The sequence below is a fragment of the Columba livia genome, chromosome 2 (genome assembly GCF_036013475.1).
Source record: "Columba livia isolate bColLiv1 breed racing homer chromosome 2, bColLiv1.pat.W.v2, whole genome shotgun sequence".
Taxonomy (NCBI): domain Eukaryota; kingdom Metazoa; phylum Chordata; class Aves; order Columbiformes; family Columbidae; genus Columba; species Columba livia.
The window spans coordinates 145,379,075-145,394,845 of NC_088603.1; the positions used below are offsets into that span (position 1 = coordinate 145,379,075).

The window sequence follows — 15,771 nt, forward strand, 5'->3', positions numbered from 1 at the left end:
TTGCATAATTTTAGTTAAGATATTTTAGCAGTGAAGTACCAAGTATTTAAAATTAACACTGACAAACTCTTACAGTTCTTTCCTTCCTTGTTTTATTTGGTTTTGTATGTGTCACAGTTGAGACAGACAAACAACAGTTATGTGTCATTGTAGTGCAAGAATAAGAGCACTTCCTCTCTTTTTAATAGATTAGAAATTAATTTTAAATTTAACTGTAACACTAAATTTTCTGAATTTATGGTTTGTGTTTTTTTCAGGATCACTTCAATATTTTTGTCGTTTATTTTAGCCATTCTCATAAGAATGCACCCCAGTTATTTTAACTTGGGAAAAACATTGTTTTATAATTTCACAGAATAATCAACTGTATTGTGCAAAACCATGTGGTACTTTAATGGTTTGAAAAGATGTTTAAACAATCTACGGTATCTATTTTAAAAACTATTATTTTTTATTAAAATTATTATCATTCCCCCACCTGACTTGTTTGAGCGAAATGCAGGATATTGAAATATATATTTTGTACATTAAATTTGTACAAAAATAAAGTCATTGAATAAAGTCATTGATTAAGTATTCTTTTGGTGTGCAGGTAAAACAAACATTGTGCAGGAAGTCAAATCAGGCACAGATCAAAGAGGAAGAAATTCTTGAAGACTATGTTTAATTCGACAGAGATACGGAACAAGTACCCAAATAATTCAGGTGTCATCACTCTGCCTTAGGACAGTTGGATACACATAACCTAGACAGAAGTGAAAAACCTTCTAATCCACATGATCATGTCTATCCTTTAATTTTATTCTCAAATAAACGTGTATTTGCTACTCTGAAGATGCATAGGTCAGTTTGAATTACAACATAGAGGAATAAGATGATTGTAATTTTAAGTTAGTGGGATATCCTTTCCCATTCCAGAGAGACAGAAAAGTCAAAAGGCTGAAGGTATTTATGGTATTAAGTTGAAGCAGCAACTCTGTTTCTATCAAAACTGTAATTCAAAGCAATTTAAAAAAATCTAAACACAGCAGTGAGTCAACTTTTAGGACACTTTCAGCTATTTTTTGAGAACTATGTTATGTCTTCTGTTAAAAATAAGGAAATTTTTCATGTCATAATATTTTTCAATCTGATTGTATTTTTCTTAATGTAGAGAATATTATATTCCAAGTTGTGGATGCTCCATCACTGGAAGTGTTCAAGGTCAGGTTAGATGGGGCTTTGAGCAACCTGATCTACTGAAAGATATCTCTGCCCACAGCAAGGGGCTGGACTAGATGATTTTCTTGGAAAGCCAAACTATTCTATGCTTCTATATACGATCTCAACCCTCCTGTTAGCAGACAAGAAAGCATGTCTAGTAACAGTAGTCTTGAAAACCATAGCAGAAAATAATTTCTCTCATAGCATTCAGTCATATCATTACAGTTCCATGGAAACACTGTGGCCTACAACAATGGCTTCTTTTATACACTTCTCAGAGGGATTCTCACAAAATCAAATTAATGCCTTGCTTCTTTACCTGCCTCCTGTCCGCACAAATTATAACTTCAGAAAAACAACAAAAATCAACCAAACAAACCAAACACAGACAAAACCCCAACCAGTATAATTCTGAGTAAGTGCAGATTCAAACCGGGAATATATGCCATTAGTATTATATGACTTTCCAAACTGTACCATGGATAATTCTATCTGCTAATCATCACTTTTATTTGTCAATATGAACAGACAGCTATGTTGCTTAAAATTACATGGAACTTCAAGTAACCTATAGTTTTCTTCTATTATTTGATGTTAATATTATAGCATAAATCAAAAGAGAACAAAATACTCCTAAGTACTGAGTAAAAGAGTGTCAGGGAAAAACAACGACAAACAAAACCAAATTGAAACAAAATAAAACCTGAGTTCTTAAATTTAAAACAAATGCAAACATCTGTAATTTGCTTAAAGTGCTTGGGAAATCATTTTAATAGGCATTACAGTAAGTGACAGAAAAGAGAGACTGAAAAGGCAAGCCTGGATAAAATTAAAGGAAAAAGTGTAAAGAGGAAAATAAAAAAGAGAGAAAAGACACAAAACACTACTTCAGACATAAGGGAAAAAATCACAGAAGAAGAGGAAGTCTGTGACCATCCTTTAAAAACATACCTAGAGCTATTATCAGAAATTACAAGCATGTCTGCAGTGCCTTAATGTTTCATTTTAGTAACGTTCCCTATTAAATAGAGATGAAATTCAGGTTGTGTTAGTGACATATTTCTCTGAAGAAAAGCTACTTATTTAAGCTGAAACTTAGAACCTACCCTACACACTTTGCTTGTAGGGAAAAAAAAAGAAAAAAAGAAAATAGAAATAAGAGATAAGGAAACATTTCATCATGCAGCTGTTTTCACAAAGAGTTTAATTCAGCCTTGTATAAAATACAAGAGTTTCTGGACTTTACCAGAAATATAGAATCATTTCAGTATTAGAAAGAAGAATAAACAAAAACTCAAAATTAATGAAAGGAAAACACTGATACAATAAGCTATTTGTAAGAAATGACTGTTATATCTTTGGTTATGAATATGTGTTCCTTGCACATTTCCATAATAAACCAGATGAGTTTGAACTACTGTTTATTAGTACATTTAAATTCTGTAATCTTCTAAAATGCAATTGTTATTGTAACAAAGGAATGAAATGCATCTGTTTGGGTACTTTAACCATTTGAAAACAATTCTTGAATGGCTTTTTTTTTTTTTTTAATGTGCTCTATTAGGAGAACTTTGCAAGGTTTCTCACAATTCAGCTGATGAAATACTTACCATAAATAATTATCAAACAAAGAAATGTGACATGCTGCTACAGATTGAAATTCAGCTATTGTTTTGTTCAAGAAGATCCCTTGGAATCAAAATATAAGAGCTGTAAATAGCAGTTCTGTATTTTGAAAATATGTTACCTCTTGGTTAGGAGACTAAGAACACTGCAACAGCTTGATTGGGCAAGTGGAAACATTCTAAAAAGGATTTTTTTCTTCAACCAATAGAGGCAGTAGACTGCAAATCAACAGCTACTTAAGAAAGTATACCTAAATTCAGTGGTCAAATAACTGTTTCTTATAAAAAGATTAATCTTCAGAAGTTCTACCTCTTCAACTGATGGCAGATTGTCGGGGATTGGCTCAAGGAGCACAGACATGAGTCCACCAAGCAACTGTACGAGCAGAGCCCATTTTAGTTGACATAAGTAGGCCTTAGTTAGCTTGTCTATTAGGCCGTGGGAAAGGGGGGAACGGAAATGTACTGACTAAGGCAGGGTCAGGATATTTTTGAAGAGATAAGAGTCAGAAGAATGCGGGATGCGCATAGCTAGCTAAACCCAAGTAGGTGGAGTAAGTAAATGTGCTTAGCCTATTAGATAGAGACAAGTATGCATAATTATGGTATTTGGTATAAATGCACGCTATCTCGGGCAATAAAGTTGAAGTATGCTTTATCACTCATATTGAGTCGCCTGCATTTCTTCCTCCGTCCGCTCGGGTCTGGAACTCTGATGGGACTTTTCTCTGCAGCAGATGAAAGCAAGAAAATAGACTCTTGTCAAAACAAAACAGCGTTATTTCCTTGAATAACTTGAGTTCTGAGGTCCTCAAAAGATATCCAGGTGGTTTTAGTATTCTGACAAAGTACAAGGAAACTTATGCTGATGAAGAAAATGTAAGGAACCTTATCTTCTTCAATCAGTAAGAATCGTGTTTTTCACTTTCAGATTGTTCCAAAAGATCAGACTTCCTTTCATGGATCCAAAACGAAATAACTGCAATTTCTTAGTATGTATCTGCAGTTCATGCATCTACATCAGAGTTGATCTGAACATCAAAAGATTAACGTAGCTGTCTGTTTATTAAATTTACTTTCAATATACTTTGCACATACTATTTTTTGACTCTTACGTGGCTTATGTTTTAATGAAAGACAATTATTTATATTATTACTATTATTTTTGCAGTCAATAGCTCCAGCTGACGAGAATGGAGTCCCATATACTTTAAAGAACATGCTCCTGCATTGCAGTTGACCAAAAGAAGATGGAGAAATAGCATGACAAATGAGCTTCTGCATTAGTGTTAACAAGATAAAATGTATTAACAAATATATATTGTATCTTAGAATAATTTAAACAACCAATGTGCAAAATTTGATTTTAAACTAACTAGAACTGTCTCTAAAACAAACAAACAAACAAACAAACAAGAACAACAAAACTAAACAAAACAACCCCAAAATATAAAAACCCAAAACAAAACACAAAATAACTCAAGAACTGTTGGAACTTAGTAAAGATTTCCATGGAGTGAACAGGAACAATTAAAACTTTTTGTAAAATATTAGAATACATAGGAAAATTAAAGAAAGTGGTTATCACATTATAACACCATTATACTATCTGATGGTGGGCTCTCGATGGCCATATTTACTTTGTTTGGGATATCCTATCCCTGAAGAAAATAACAGAAATACAACATGTTTAGAAATGACAGAAAAAAGGAATAAATTTACTTCTGGCAAACTAAAGAAGGATTAGGATTGATTTGTTTAGAGAAGAATCAGTGACACATTTACAAGTGAATATCAATGTCCTAAAACTGAGAATTCATGCTGCCAAAACATTCTACATATTAAAAGAAATCTCAGTTACAACTACCAAAAGACACCTTTTACAGCCCAAAATATTAAATCCAACCTTTGTCTTAAATTTCATGTATGCACAGAAATGGATAAAGCTATGCAGCAAGACTCTAATGACAATATGGAATAAAATGTGCAGAGAGTAGTTAATGGCTTTCTCTCTAACTAAGAGACCTTGCCATTACTGCAGACATATCTGCAGTAGAACCTTCACATCATTGGTTATGTAACTGTGTTTCAGTTCAACACTGAATTATTTTTTTCTTTCATACAATATAACCCTCCAGACATTTCTATTTTTCACTGCCCAGGTATACCCTGAAAAGCACCTTAACTCAAGCTTTGCAAATAAGCTATATTGGTAGACAGGAAAAACACTATCACCTTAGCAAAAATATTTATCAGCAATCATCCATAGTCAGTATTATCTGAAAATAATACAATGCACATTACATAAATGAATTTTCTTGTAGGTTTTATGTTTGGTTTTGTTTGTTTGTCTGCTTTTCATAATCATAAGGGGTATAGCTCCTTGGAATGTCAAAAACTCTGATCTTAACTGTTTAAGACATAGCGAGAAAAATGGACAGAAAATGTTATAAGGAGAAATATAAGTGTAAGTAGCATATAAGGACAAGAATACAAGATTTTAAAGTCAGCATTTTCCAACTAAGGTTTAGCAGACCAGAAAGAAACTGTATGGCCCTGAGGAAGCCAGAGAAAAAGGCCCTACACAATTGGGAACCTATGAAGAGACTCGATTATTTTCTTTACACAGACATAGAAACATTTATGGATTATAATTTCTGATATGAAAGTTATAATGAAAAGTTATGCAATTTGGCTATTGAGCAGCCTTATAAGGGAAGAAAAAAAAAAGAAAGGAAAAGGAAAGGGAAAGGGAAAAGAAGAAAATGAAAGAGGACAGGGGAGAGAAAAAAAGACATGAAGAATCCTGGCATAAAAGAGACAACTTTCTACATTTCACTAGAAATACAGGTAATTCCAAGAAAGCAGTTTGTGTGGTGAATATGAACACTGCATTTGGTTATTATTTGAATAAAGCATGAAAAGTATGAAACTAAGGAATGGCAATATTCTTACAGATCTTTAATCATCTTAATTCTGTTACAGATTGTCAGACAAGTTTAATTTTTATTTCATTATTTATTATTTCATTCCTTTAAAGCAACACTAACTGTTCTTCTTTATTCTTGTTTATACCACAGTTACAGGGAAGTTAAAACTGTCTTCTTTTAAGATATGTATGTCACTGAAAATTGTAAGGAACACTAGGCAGTGCTGTAAATGATTCAGAACCAGTTCAGAGGCACTACAGCACCATAAAAAAGAGTAAACTGCATATTGACAAATTTAAGGTGATACCTGTACTTGTATGACAAGCTGGAGATATGCCCCTAATATAATGTTGAAAATGTTGATTACTTAGGACTATCCAAAGCTTAGATTTTGCTTCCAGAAAAAGCTTAAAGTGAAAAAGTATTCATACTTGCAGTATTTTTTCAAGAATCTGTTACTCAGTATCAAAAATTAAATGTTTTCACTGTCTATGTTGAAGTTCAAAGCAAGCACTGAAAAGACTCTCTGCTCTTTTTTATTTTTTTTTTAATCCTTAGAAATATCAACAGATAGTACTGGGTTTGGCTGGGATAGAGTTAATTCATAGCAGTCCATATAGTACATGTTTTAGATTTGTGACCAGAGCAGTGTTGATAACACAACTGTGTTTTAGTTACTGCTGCACAGCACCAAGATCTTCTATCTTTCTCATGATGCTCCCCCACTGAGTAGGCAAGAGGCTGGGAGGGGACACAACTGTGACAGCTGATCTGAACTGACCAAAGAGACATTTCATGGCACAGAGTGCCATCCTCTGCAATAAAATCAAGGGAATTTTTAAAAGTAGTCATTGCTTGGAGATTGACTGGGCATCAGTCTGCTAGTTGTGAGTGACTGCTTGGCATCACTTTATTTTATTTTTTTTTCCCATCACTTATTAAACTGTCTTTATTTTGACCTGTCTTTATTTTGGTTCTGTTTTGGTTTGTTTTGTTGTTTTTTATTTTTTTTTTTTCCTTGGTTTTGGCTTTTCAATTGTCTCCCTCATCCTACTGTGTGGAGTAAGCAAGTGTCTGGGTTGGTGGCTCATCTACTAGCTGGGGTCAACCCATTATTTGATCAAGATCCTATACCATTTAGACTATTTCATACTCATTTCATAGACTGTTCAGACAATTAAAAATATGTGGCGGTAAACAAAGTACTTTCAAAAGACTAGTCTAGTGAAAAGTTTCCTGCTACTATTTTTCTTTTCTTCACACAGTATCACAGTATTTTTGGGATTGGAAGGGACCTCAAAAGATCATCTAGTCCAATCCTCCTGCTGGAGAAGGAACGCCTAGGTGAGGTCGCACAGGAACATGTCCAGGCGGGTTTTGAACGTCTCCAGCGAAGGAGACTCCACAACCCCCCTGGGCAGCCTGTTCCAGTGCTCTGTCACTCTCACTGAGAAGAAGTTTCTTCTCAAATTTAAGTGGAACCTCTTGTGTTCCAGCTTGATCCCATTACCCCTTGTCCTATCATTGTTGGCCACCGAGAAGAGCCTGGCTCCATCCTCGTGGCACTCACCCTTTATATATTTATAAAGATTAAAAAGGTCACCCCTCAGTCTCCTCTTCTCCAAACTAAAGAGCCCCAGCTCCCTCAGCCTTTCTTCATAGGGGAGGTGCTCCACTCCCTTAATCATCTTGGTTGCCCTACGCTGGACCCTCTCCAGCAGTTCCCTGTCCTTCTTGAGCTGAGGGGCCCAGAACTGGACACAATATTCTAGATGGGGTCTCACCAGGGTGGAGTAGAGGGGAAGGAGGACCTCTCTCAATCTACTAACCAACCTCTTCTAATCCACCCCAGGATGCCATTTGCCTTCCTGGCCACAAGGGCACAGTGCTGGCTCATGGTCACCCTGTTGTCCACCAGGACCCCCAGGTCCCTTTCCCCTACACTGCTCTCTAATATGTAATTTCCCAACCTATACTGGAACCTGGGGTTGTTCCTGCCCAGATGCAGGACTCTACACTTTCCCTTGTTAAATTTCATCAGGTTATTCCCCGCCCAACTCTCCAGCCCATCCAGGTTCCACTGGATGGCAGCACAGCCTTCTGGCGTGTCAGCCACTCCTCCAAGCTTAGTGTCATCAGCAAACTTGCTGATAGTACACTCTATTCCCTCGTCCAAATCGTTAATGAATATATTGTATAATATTGGCCCCAGTACTGACTCCTGAGGCACTCCACTAGATACTGGCCTCCAGCTAAACTCCGCACCATTGACTACCACTCTCTGGCTTCTCTCCTTAAGCCAGTTTGCAACCCACCTCACTACTCTATTGTCTAGACCACACCTCCTCACCTTAGCTGTGAGGATGCTGTGGGAGACTGTGTCAAAGGCTTTACTGAAGTCAAGGTAGACCACATCCACCGCTCTGCCATCATCCATCCACCTTGTTATATTCTCATAAAAGGCGATGAGTTTGGTCAAGCATGACTTACCCTTGGTAAAGCCATGCTGACTGCCCCTAATTACCCTCTCATCCTTCATATGCCTTGAGATGACACCAAGGAGAAGCTGTTCCATTACTTTCTTAGGGACAGAGGTGAGGCTGACCAGTCTATAGTTACCCGGGTCCTCCTTCTCGCCCTTTTTGAAGACTGGAGTAACTTTTGCTTTCCTCTAATCCCCGGGCACTTCTCCCGCTTCCCAAGACTTGGCAAAGACGATGGAGAGCGGTCTTGCAATGACTTCAGCCAGCTCCCTCAGCACCTGCGGATGCATCCCATCTGGACCCAGGGATTTATGAATGTCCAGACTATTTAATTGCTCCCTATCCCAGTCCTCATCAACTAAAGCAAACTCCTCCATTGACCTGGCTTCATCCGGGGTCTCAGACGTACAGGGCTCCCCAGGACAGCCTCCGGCAGAGTAGACAGAGACAAAGAAGGCATTCAGTAATTCTGCCTTCTCTGTATCTTCTGCCACCAGGGCACCCACCCCATTCATCAGTGAGCCTACATTGCCTCTGGTATTAGTTTTATCTGCTATGTATTTGAAAAAGTTCTTTTTGCAGTCCTTGACCCCTCTCGCCAGCTGTAATTCTAAGGAGGCCTTGGCTATCCTAGCTGCCTTCCTACATCCTCTAACAGCAGCCTTATATTTCTCCCAAGTGGCCAGCCCCTGCTTCCATGACCTGTAAACTCTCCTCTTCTGCTTGAGCAAAGCCAACAGATCCCTACTCAACCACGCAGGCCTCCTGGCTCCCTTCCTTGACTTCCTACATGTGGGGATGCTCTGATCCTGAGCGTGGAAGAAGCAATCTCTGAACGCAATCCAGCTATCTTGGGCCCCTTTTCCTTCAAGCAGCCTTGCCCATGGGATTTCCCCCAGCAATTGCTTGAAAAGGCCAAAGTTAGCCCTGCTAAAGTCCAGGGTGGCAATTCTACTTGCTATTCTGTTCCTGCCACCCAAGATGCTGAACTCCACCATCTCATGGTCACTGCAACCCAGGCAGCCCTCAACCTTAACTGCTTCGACCAGACCCTCCTTGTTAGTGAGGATGAGATCCAGCAGCACTCCTCTCCTAGTCAGCTCCTCCACCATCTGCATGAGGAAGTTATCATCAATGCACTGGAGGAACCTCCTGGACTGTGGCTGGCTGGCTGAATGGTCCTTCCAGGAAACATCAAGGAAGTTAAAATCACCCACAACAACCAGGGCCTGTGACTGTGAGGCCACTCTCAGCTGCCCATAGAAGGCCTCATCAGCTTCCTCAGCCTGATCTGGTGGCCTGTAATAGACGCCCACAACAGCGTTACCCCTGCCAGCCTGCCCCTTGATCCTGACCCATACACTCTCAACTCGCTCCTTCTTAATTTTGTCTTCTCCCTTAACATACCCTTCTGCATTTTGAAAAAATGGGATATTTACCTGAGTAAGCATAAGAAAAATTCAATAAAATGAATGCCAAATCTTTATGATTAGCAATCAACTGCATAGAAAGTTGTAAGGAGTAATAGCAGATCAAAGACTTTCAACCGCTCACCAGTATATTGCTGTCTTCCACATAATAACAAGAGATTAAAATATAGAAATATGATTACTGTCTGTATCTCTTCTGTTTGATAGTGGTAAGACCTCACATTTGAGTAATCTATTGACCTTCAAGAAGTTAATTTCAAAGCAGATGTAAGTGGATAAATATAGAAATTCTACAGTCAAGAGGCAAGAACGAACACAAATCTGAAAAGACCGACAATTGATATGGCTTGATAGAAAATAATGCATCAGTTTTCAACATATGGAAGCAGTTAAAGAGGGAAGTGGACTTATCACATTAAATAAACTTGTTCCAACAGTTACCTCTTTCCACAAGAATAAAACATCCCCTCCTTATTTTTAGTTATTTGCTTAAAGAAGCATTAACAGTCATAGGATAAAATATTTGATATTACTGCTTGTTAATAATGAAAGTGTATATTTAAGTAAATATAAGAGTTTTCAGAATTGAATTGATGTGATCAGTTTCTCACTGTTATTAACAGTATTATTAATCACGTCTCCAGATGTATTGAAAAGGAATACTCATTTAGATACCCAAAAAATAGCCAGCCAAAACTAAAACAAATAAAACAGAGAAAAAAAAATGACAGTATGCTGACTTTGTTTGTAAGTTAATTAAAACTACCATATATAAGCTGGAAACACGAGTGATACAATTCATGAGTCATTGCAGACATCTACCCCAAAATAAGCTGACTCAGATAGTGGATTCTTTTACCTATACAGAGAATACATGCACTTATTATAAGGTAACTCTAGGATACCAGGAGTGATGTACAGATATATAAACAAGACATACACATGTATTTTTGTGAACCTCTACCAACCATGTAATTAGCAAGTGTGGATATTTGTAATTATCGTGTTCATCACGATTTAGAAATAGTAGTATTCAGTAACAGTTTATCAACTTTGAAGCTATTAGTAATTTAAAAGAACCAGATAAATAAACAGAAATATGGAAAATATTTCTGCATTTTAGAAAAAAACTTGTTTTAAAAATTGTTCCAGCACAACATCAAGCCCTATAGAATTTAGATAGTGTCATCATTTGAGCAGTTCAGCTTTAAAAATTCAGTAACACGTATTCATTTGTTATTTGAACACTACTTTTTCATTTATTAGTTCTTAATTTCTATTTTTTTTTTTATTTCAAATTTGGGTTTGAAAAATAGTATCTTCATAAATTGAATAATAGTAATATGAATTAATATGTGACATTTATTTATCCAACTTCTGAGTAAGAAGATGAAGACAGCTTCTGATTCATTGGCAAATTATTTATTCTTTAATCAATTTCCTAGATTAATGCCATTAATTTAGAATTCCTAGCTTAGTATGTCTCTCAGGTTCTTCAATGTTTTCTTCTGGTTGTAACTATTCTAAGCAACCGCTACCATAGAGTTCACTTTCCGAACAGTAATGAATATATTAAAGCAAGATAGAACTAATACAAAATTTGAAAGTTTAATTTAATTATATGATCAATTTTTAGCATCCACACTCTTCACTTTGCTAACAAAATTTTTCTTCTTACAGATTTTTAACTAATGACAAATTCATAGTATCTCAAATGAAATTTTCTTAAGTTTTATTGAAAACAAAATTAGTGATTTCTTCTTTATCCATTAATTCTCTGTAGTTTGCATGAAAAACCTAAATTATTATTTCTCTTTACAGGACCTAGAACGCTAACATGAAATTCTGACCAATAAAGATGACCATTTAACAGATGTGCTAACCTTTTGCTATGTCTGCCCTGAGTAAAAGAGGGAGATAGGAAGAGTGATAATTTACCTAGAGCTTTGGCCAATTAAAAAATGTCCCAACTATATATATGTAAAGTTTTTGTGATTTACGGTTGAATATACAGAAGAGCACAAAAGGAAATAATAAATCCACACTGAGAATATGTCAGAGAGTAATAATACAAACTGAATTTTCAAATGCTGACAATAGGCTTAGTAGTTTCAATCTGTAGTTGGCCATTATTATACACATATTATAATGACAAAACAGGAATAAAAGCTAGTTTCAGAAATACAGACAGTAGTGTTTTGTTTTGTCTGTACTTGAAGATATTACAGACAGAATAATTACTAAGTCTTAAATATTCTCAATCTACTGGAAATCTGGTATAGCTATGTATTTCCAAGAATCTCTGCACCATGTCAAGCAGACCTGTCTCACATTTGGCAAATGTGACTTCTGTTGCTGGTGTTCTTTTCATTCAGTATATGGTACCAGAAACACAGCAAAGACAGCAGAAGACAATCCTGTGATGACTGATTGAGAAACTGAAATGGCTAGTTCATAGACTAGGTATATTGCCATAACTACTACATTTTTGTTTATTTTCTGACTGTAAATTAAAGGTTACAAAACGTTTAAGTAAACTTTGCATTAAACTTCTGGTTAAATCTGTTAAGTTTAATTCCAAAATAAATAGATGAGCTGTGAATATTGTCAAATTCTTGGGAAAACAAAATAACATATGTATAACCGAAACAGAGAATGAAGACATAAACATATAAACATGTATTACCAAAACGAGGATTGTTTTATTTAACTATATGGCAAATTTCAAGCAATCTAAGGAATCCGATAATACAAATCACACTAAATTTTAAGCATTGGAAATAAACAAAAAAAAAAAATAGTGTAAAGTACTGTTAATCTATCAAATTCAGTCTCTGCTTATGGAATTTTCACAAGGTATTTATGAGTCAACTGATTTTTCAAATTTTGAATTTAGTAGAGTTCAGGAGTCCAACATACTGAAAAGTCAATTTGCAGCCAATAAATGACATATGAACACTACCAAAAAAAAAAAACAAACAACCCAAGTTACTGGTCTTAACCTTTGTGGTTCTTATAGTATTAAGCATCAGGAGCATGTGAACTAGGAACCAGTCATAGATAATAGCAAATAAATAACTGTAAACATTATTTTTTATGCCATGAAAACTATAAAAAGCATTTTTTTTTCTGTTTCTGTACAAATTCTTCTTTACTGATAATTTACCAAAACATTTTCAGTATATTAACACTTCCATAAATGTATTACTAAATTGTAACCTGTCTTCAAAACTGTGCATATGTTGCTTATTATTCTTATGGGCAGAAACTCTCAATTCCAACACAAAAAATAACTTTTATTCATGCACTACACCGACTGTTATACTATCTATACCATACATACATAAATGACACTGATGCATATGCCAAATTCACTTCAGTTATACAAAGGACAGGAATAGCTTGGACATGAAAATTATGATACAGCAACTAACAGTGGATAATAACTATTGATTTATTATGTGTTTGCTATTATACAATAAGATTCTGAAGCTTATGTTTTATGATCATACAACTTAGTATGAAAAAATAAAATATTTCAAATGCACATTGATACAGATATATTAATATATAAACTTTTCTAAGTAGCATATACTCGTAAATAAATAAAAAAATGTAGGCAAGGAAATGCCCTACTTTTTAGAGATTTTGTTATTCTCAACAGAACTGAATATCAAGGTATTCAGGAAGAATTACTCAGACAACATTAGCCATGAAAAATTAACTTTCTAGCCAAAAGCTACTTATGTAGGCTACCTCTGCATCGTCAGAAAGCATTTTCTCTCATTTATCTCAACTATAATTTTAAAACCAGAACAACTGTTCTGAGGATATTCTGAACATGTGGTTCTCTACTCTGACTTACACAGAAAGCCCAGGTTGACTGCACACATGCATACATGGACCTAGTTTTATGAAATAACTTTGGTCTAAGTTCTCTGACTACATATACACATTTTTGTAATATGGGTATCACTTAGAAGCTTGCATTGACAAAAAAAGAGTCAATTGTTAAGCATCTGAACTGCTGTTTAAGATTTATGCCTAGTTTTCTAACCTATTAATCAAAATAAGAAGAACAAGCATTGTGCTCTCAATTTGAAATGCTTTCAAGTATAGACTACGCAGTGCACTTATAGTTCTAATACTAATTATATTAGGAAAAGATTAAATAAATTTGGCTAAGGAAATATGGAGAATATGAGAGTACAATAAAAAGTAAAATGTGTATTACCATGCTTTTCCATGCTGTCAATCTGCAAATCCATGGACAATGACTACACATACAAGCAAATGAAAGCAGCTGACCACGTACCCACACACCTTGGAAGAGGTGCACTCCATACTCTTCGGCCACCACCAAGACAAATAATCTCTGAAGCTCCTTCTAAACGATATCCAGATGAACAAGAGAATGTCAGAATATCTCCCACTCCAAAATTAAAACCTATTCTGTCACCAAATTGTGGGATCCCAGGATCTTCACAAGGTTCAAGATTATACTCTGAAAACAAGAGAGCAAGTCAGATTGTAGAAGTGAATACATGTTTTCAATTAGTCATATTTGTCATTTTGTAGTCTAGTCATTTCTGTATATTTCCACCTGACTATCAATACAGATTTCAGATTTAAAAACCAAAATGAATGTGTGAACGTTAAATTTGCAATTATACTACATTAAAACATGAAGACTGATGAATACGTACACAATGTTCTAAAGATGCATAAAACAACATGCTTTATCACTCTTGTAAAAGCCATAAATATTCCAGGTACATAAGACAAATGTAAACAATGGCACAGAATAAAAGTCCAAATAATTGACACTTGGGCTCATCTGGAATTTCACTAACTGAAATTAGTTCTGTTTCCTCCCCTCATTTGATAATTTCTTATAGTTAACTGCCATCTTATCTATCGCATAGCAGAAAAGTCTCTACAGAGCCAGAGAGGATTTCTAACTTTGAATTGTTGTGTTTAGGAAACAGCTTATGTAATGTTATGATTCAGTATATGCGTACATCAAAATCACTTCAAGTTTAAACTTCTTTTTTTCTCTTTACATAAAATAGTGAAAAAGTTTGTTGTTACCGGTACTTCCTTACCAGAGAAAGAAATATTAAATCCTTCATATGATATTGAAAAATCTGAAATAAAACGCAACTGAGCCCTGAAATTTCCATAGAGACCAGCATTGATTGGTGAAGGAAGTTCTGAGCCAGTCAGACGTGCTAATGGATGTGTGAAACTGCCATTCTCTGTTATTAGTAAGTAGTCATGGTGATCCTCCAAATGAAAGGTGTAGAAGGTGAACTGCACTCCTATTAGAAAAAGTAGAATTAGATTCACATATCACACTGTGAAGATCAATGCAGTTAAACCAAGGATTAAATTCATGTATTTCATTATAAATCATGGTTCAGAAAATGAAAATAATCCAATTCTTCTAAAAATTAGTATATTTTCTGATTTCAATATTAAAATACCTTTTGGTTTTGATACTGTCTTTCATTTTTGCCTCTTTTGCAAAATGGATGCTTGATTCATAGAATTCAGAGACATATGCTTGCATTTCTATGTAAAATCCAATGATGCACTGTGTATATTCAAAACTAAAAACTGGTTATGGCAGAATGGAAAAGGTAAACCTTGTTTCTTACAGTCACCAGCATCCTTGTACAGCAGTAATGAAAAGAAAGGTTATAAAATATATGATGTTATATTCTTATGGCACATTCAGTAACAGCAGCGTTTCCTTCCCAAAAAAAATGGGAGGTCTCTTTATAAGATGCGGCATATGTCAACAGTATGTCTTTTTTCAAAACATCAGATACAAATCACATATCTAGAAAAGAAGATATATCCTGCAACACAACAGCAATAAAATAGCAATAAATAGCAACTAAAAGGTGAAGACAGATGCTTTTTCTTCGATTCTCTAAGACTTAGACCACAATCTTTGGGTAGAATGCACAGAAACTTCAAAATTAAAAAAAAAAAAAAAAAACAGAGAAAAAGGAAAAATAAACAGGGGAATACATTAGGTATCTTGAATATTATTTAGACCTCGAGTGTAATAGAATTTTCAGTTTCTTCTTAA

At 35.3% G+C, this 15,771-nt stretch overlaps 1 protein-coding gene across 6 annotated transcripts in view; it reads right to left on the reverse strand.

Annotated features, from left to right (window-relative positions):
• The window catches only part of CSMD3 (CUB and Sushi multiple domains 3), a 631,749-nt gene that overhangs the window by 216,310 nt on the left and 399,668 nt on the right, over positions 1–15,771 (reverse strand). For all 6 annotated transcript variants that reach the window (XM_065054280.1, XM_065054281.1, XM_065054284.1 and 3 more), the window contains 2 exons: positions 14,777–14,992; positions 13,987–14,175 (listed from right to left, as the gene is read on the reverse strand). In XM_065054280.1, the coding sequence (XP_064910352.1) occupies positions 13,987–14,175; positions 14,777–14,992 (405 nt within the window). The remainder of the gene's footprint in view (positions 1–13,986; positions 14,176–14,776; positions 14,993–15,771) is intronic.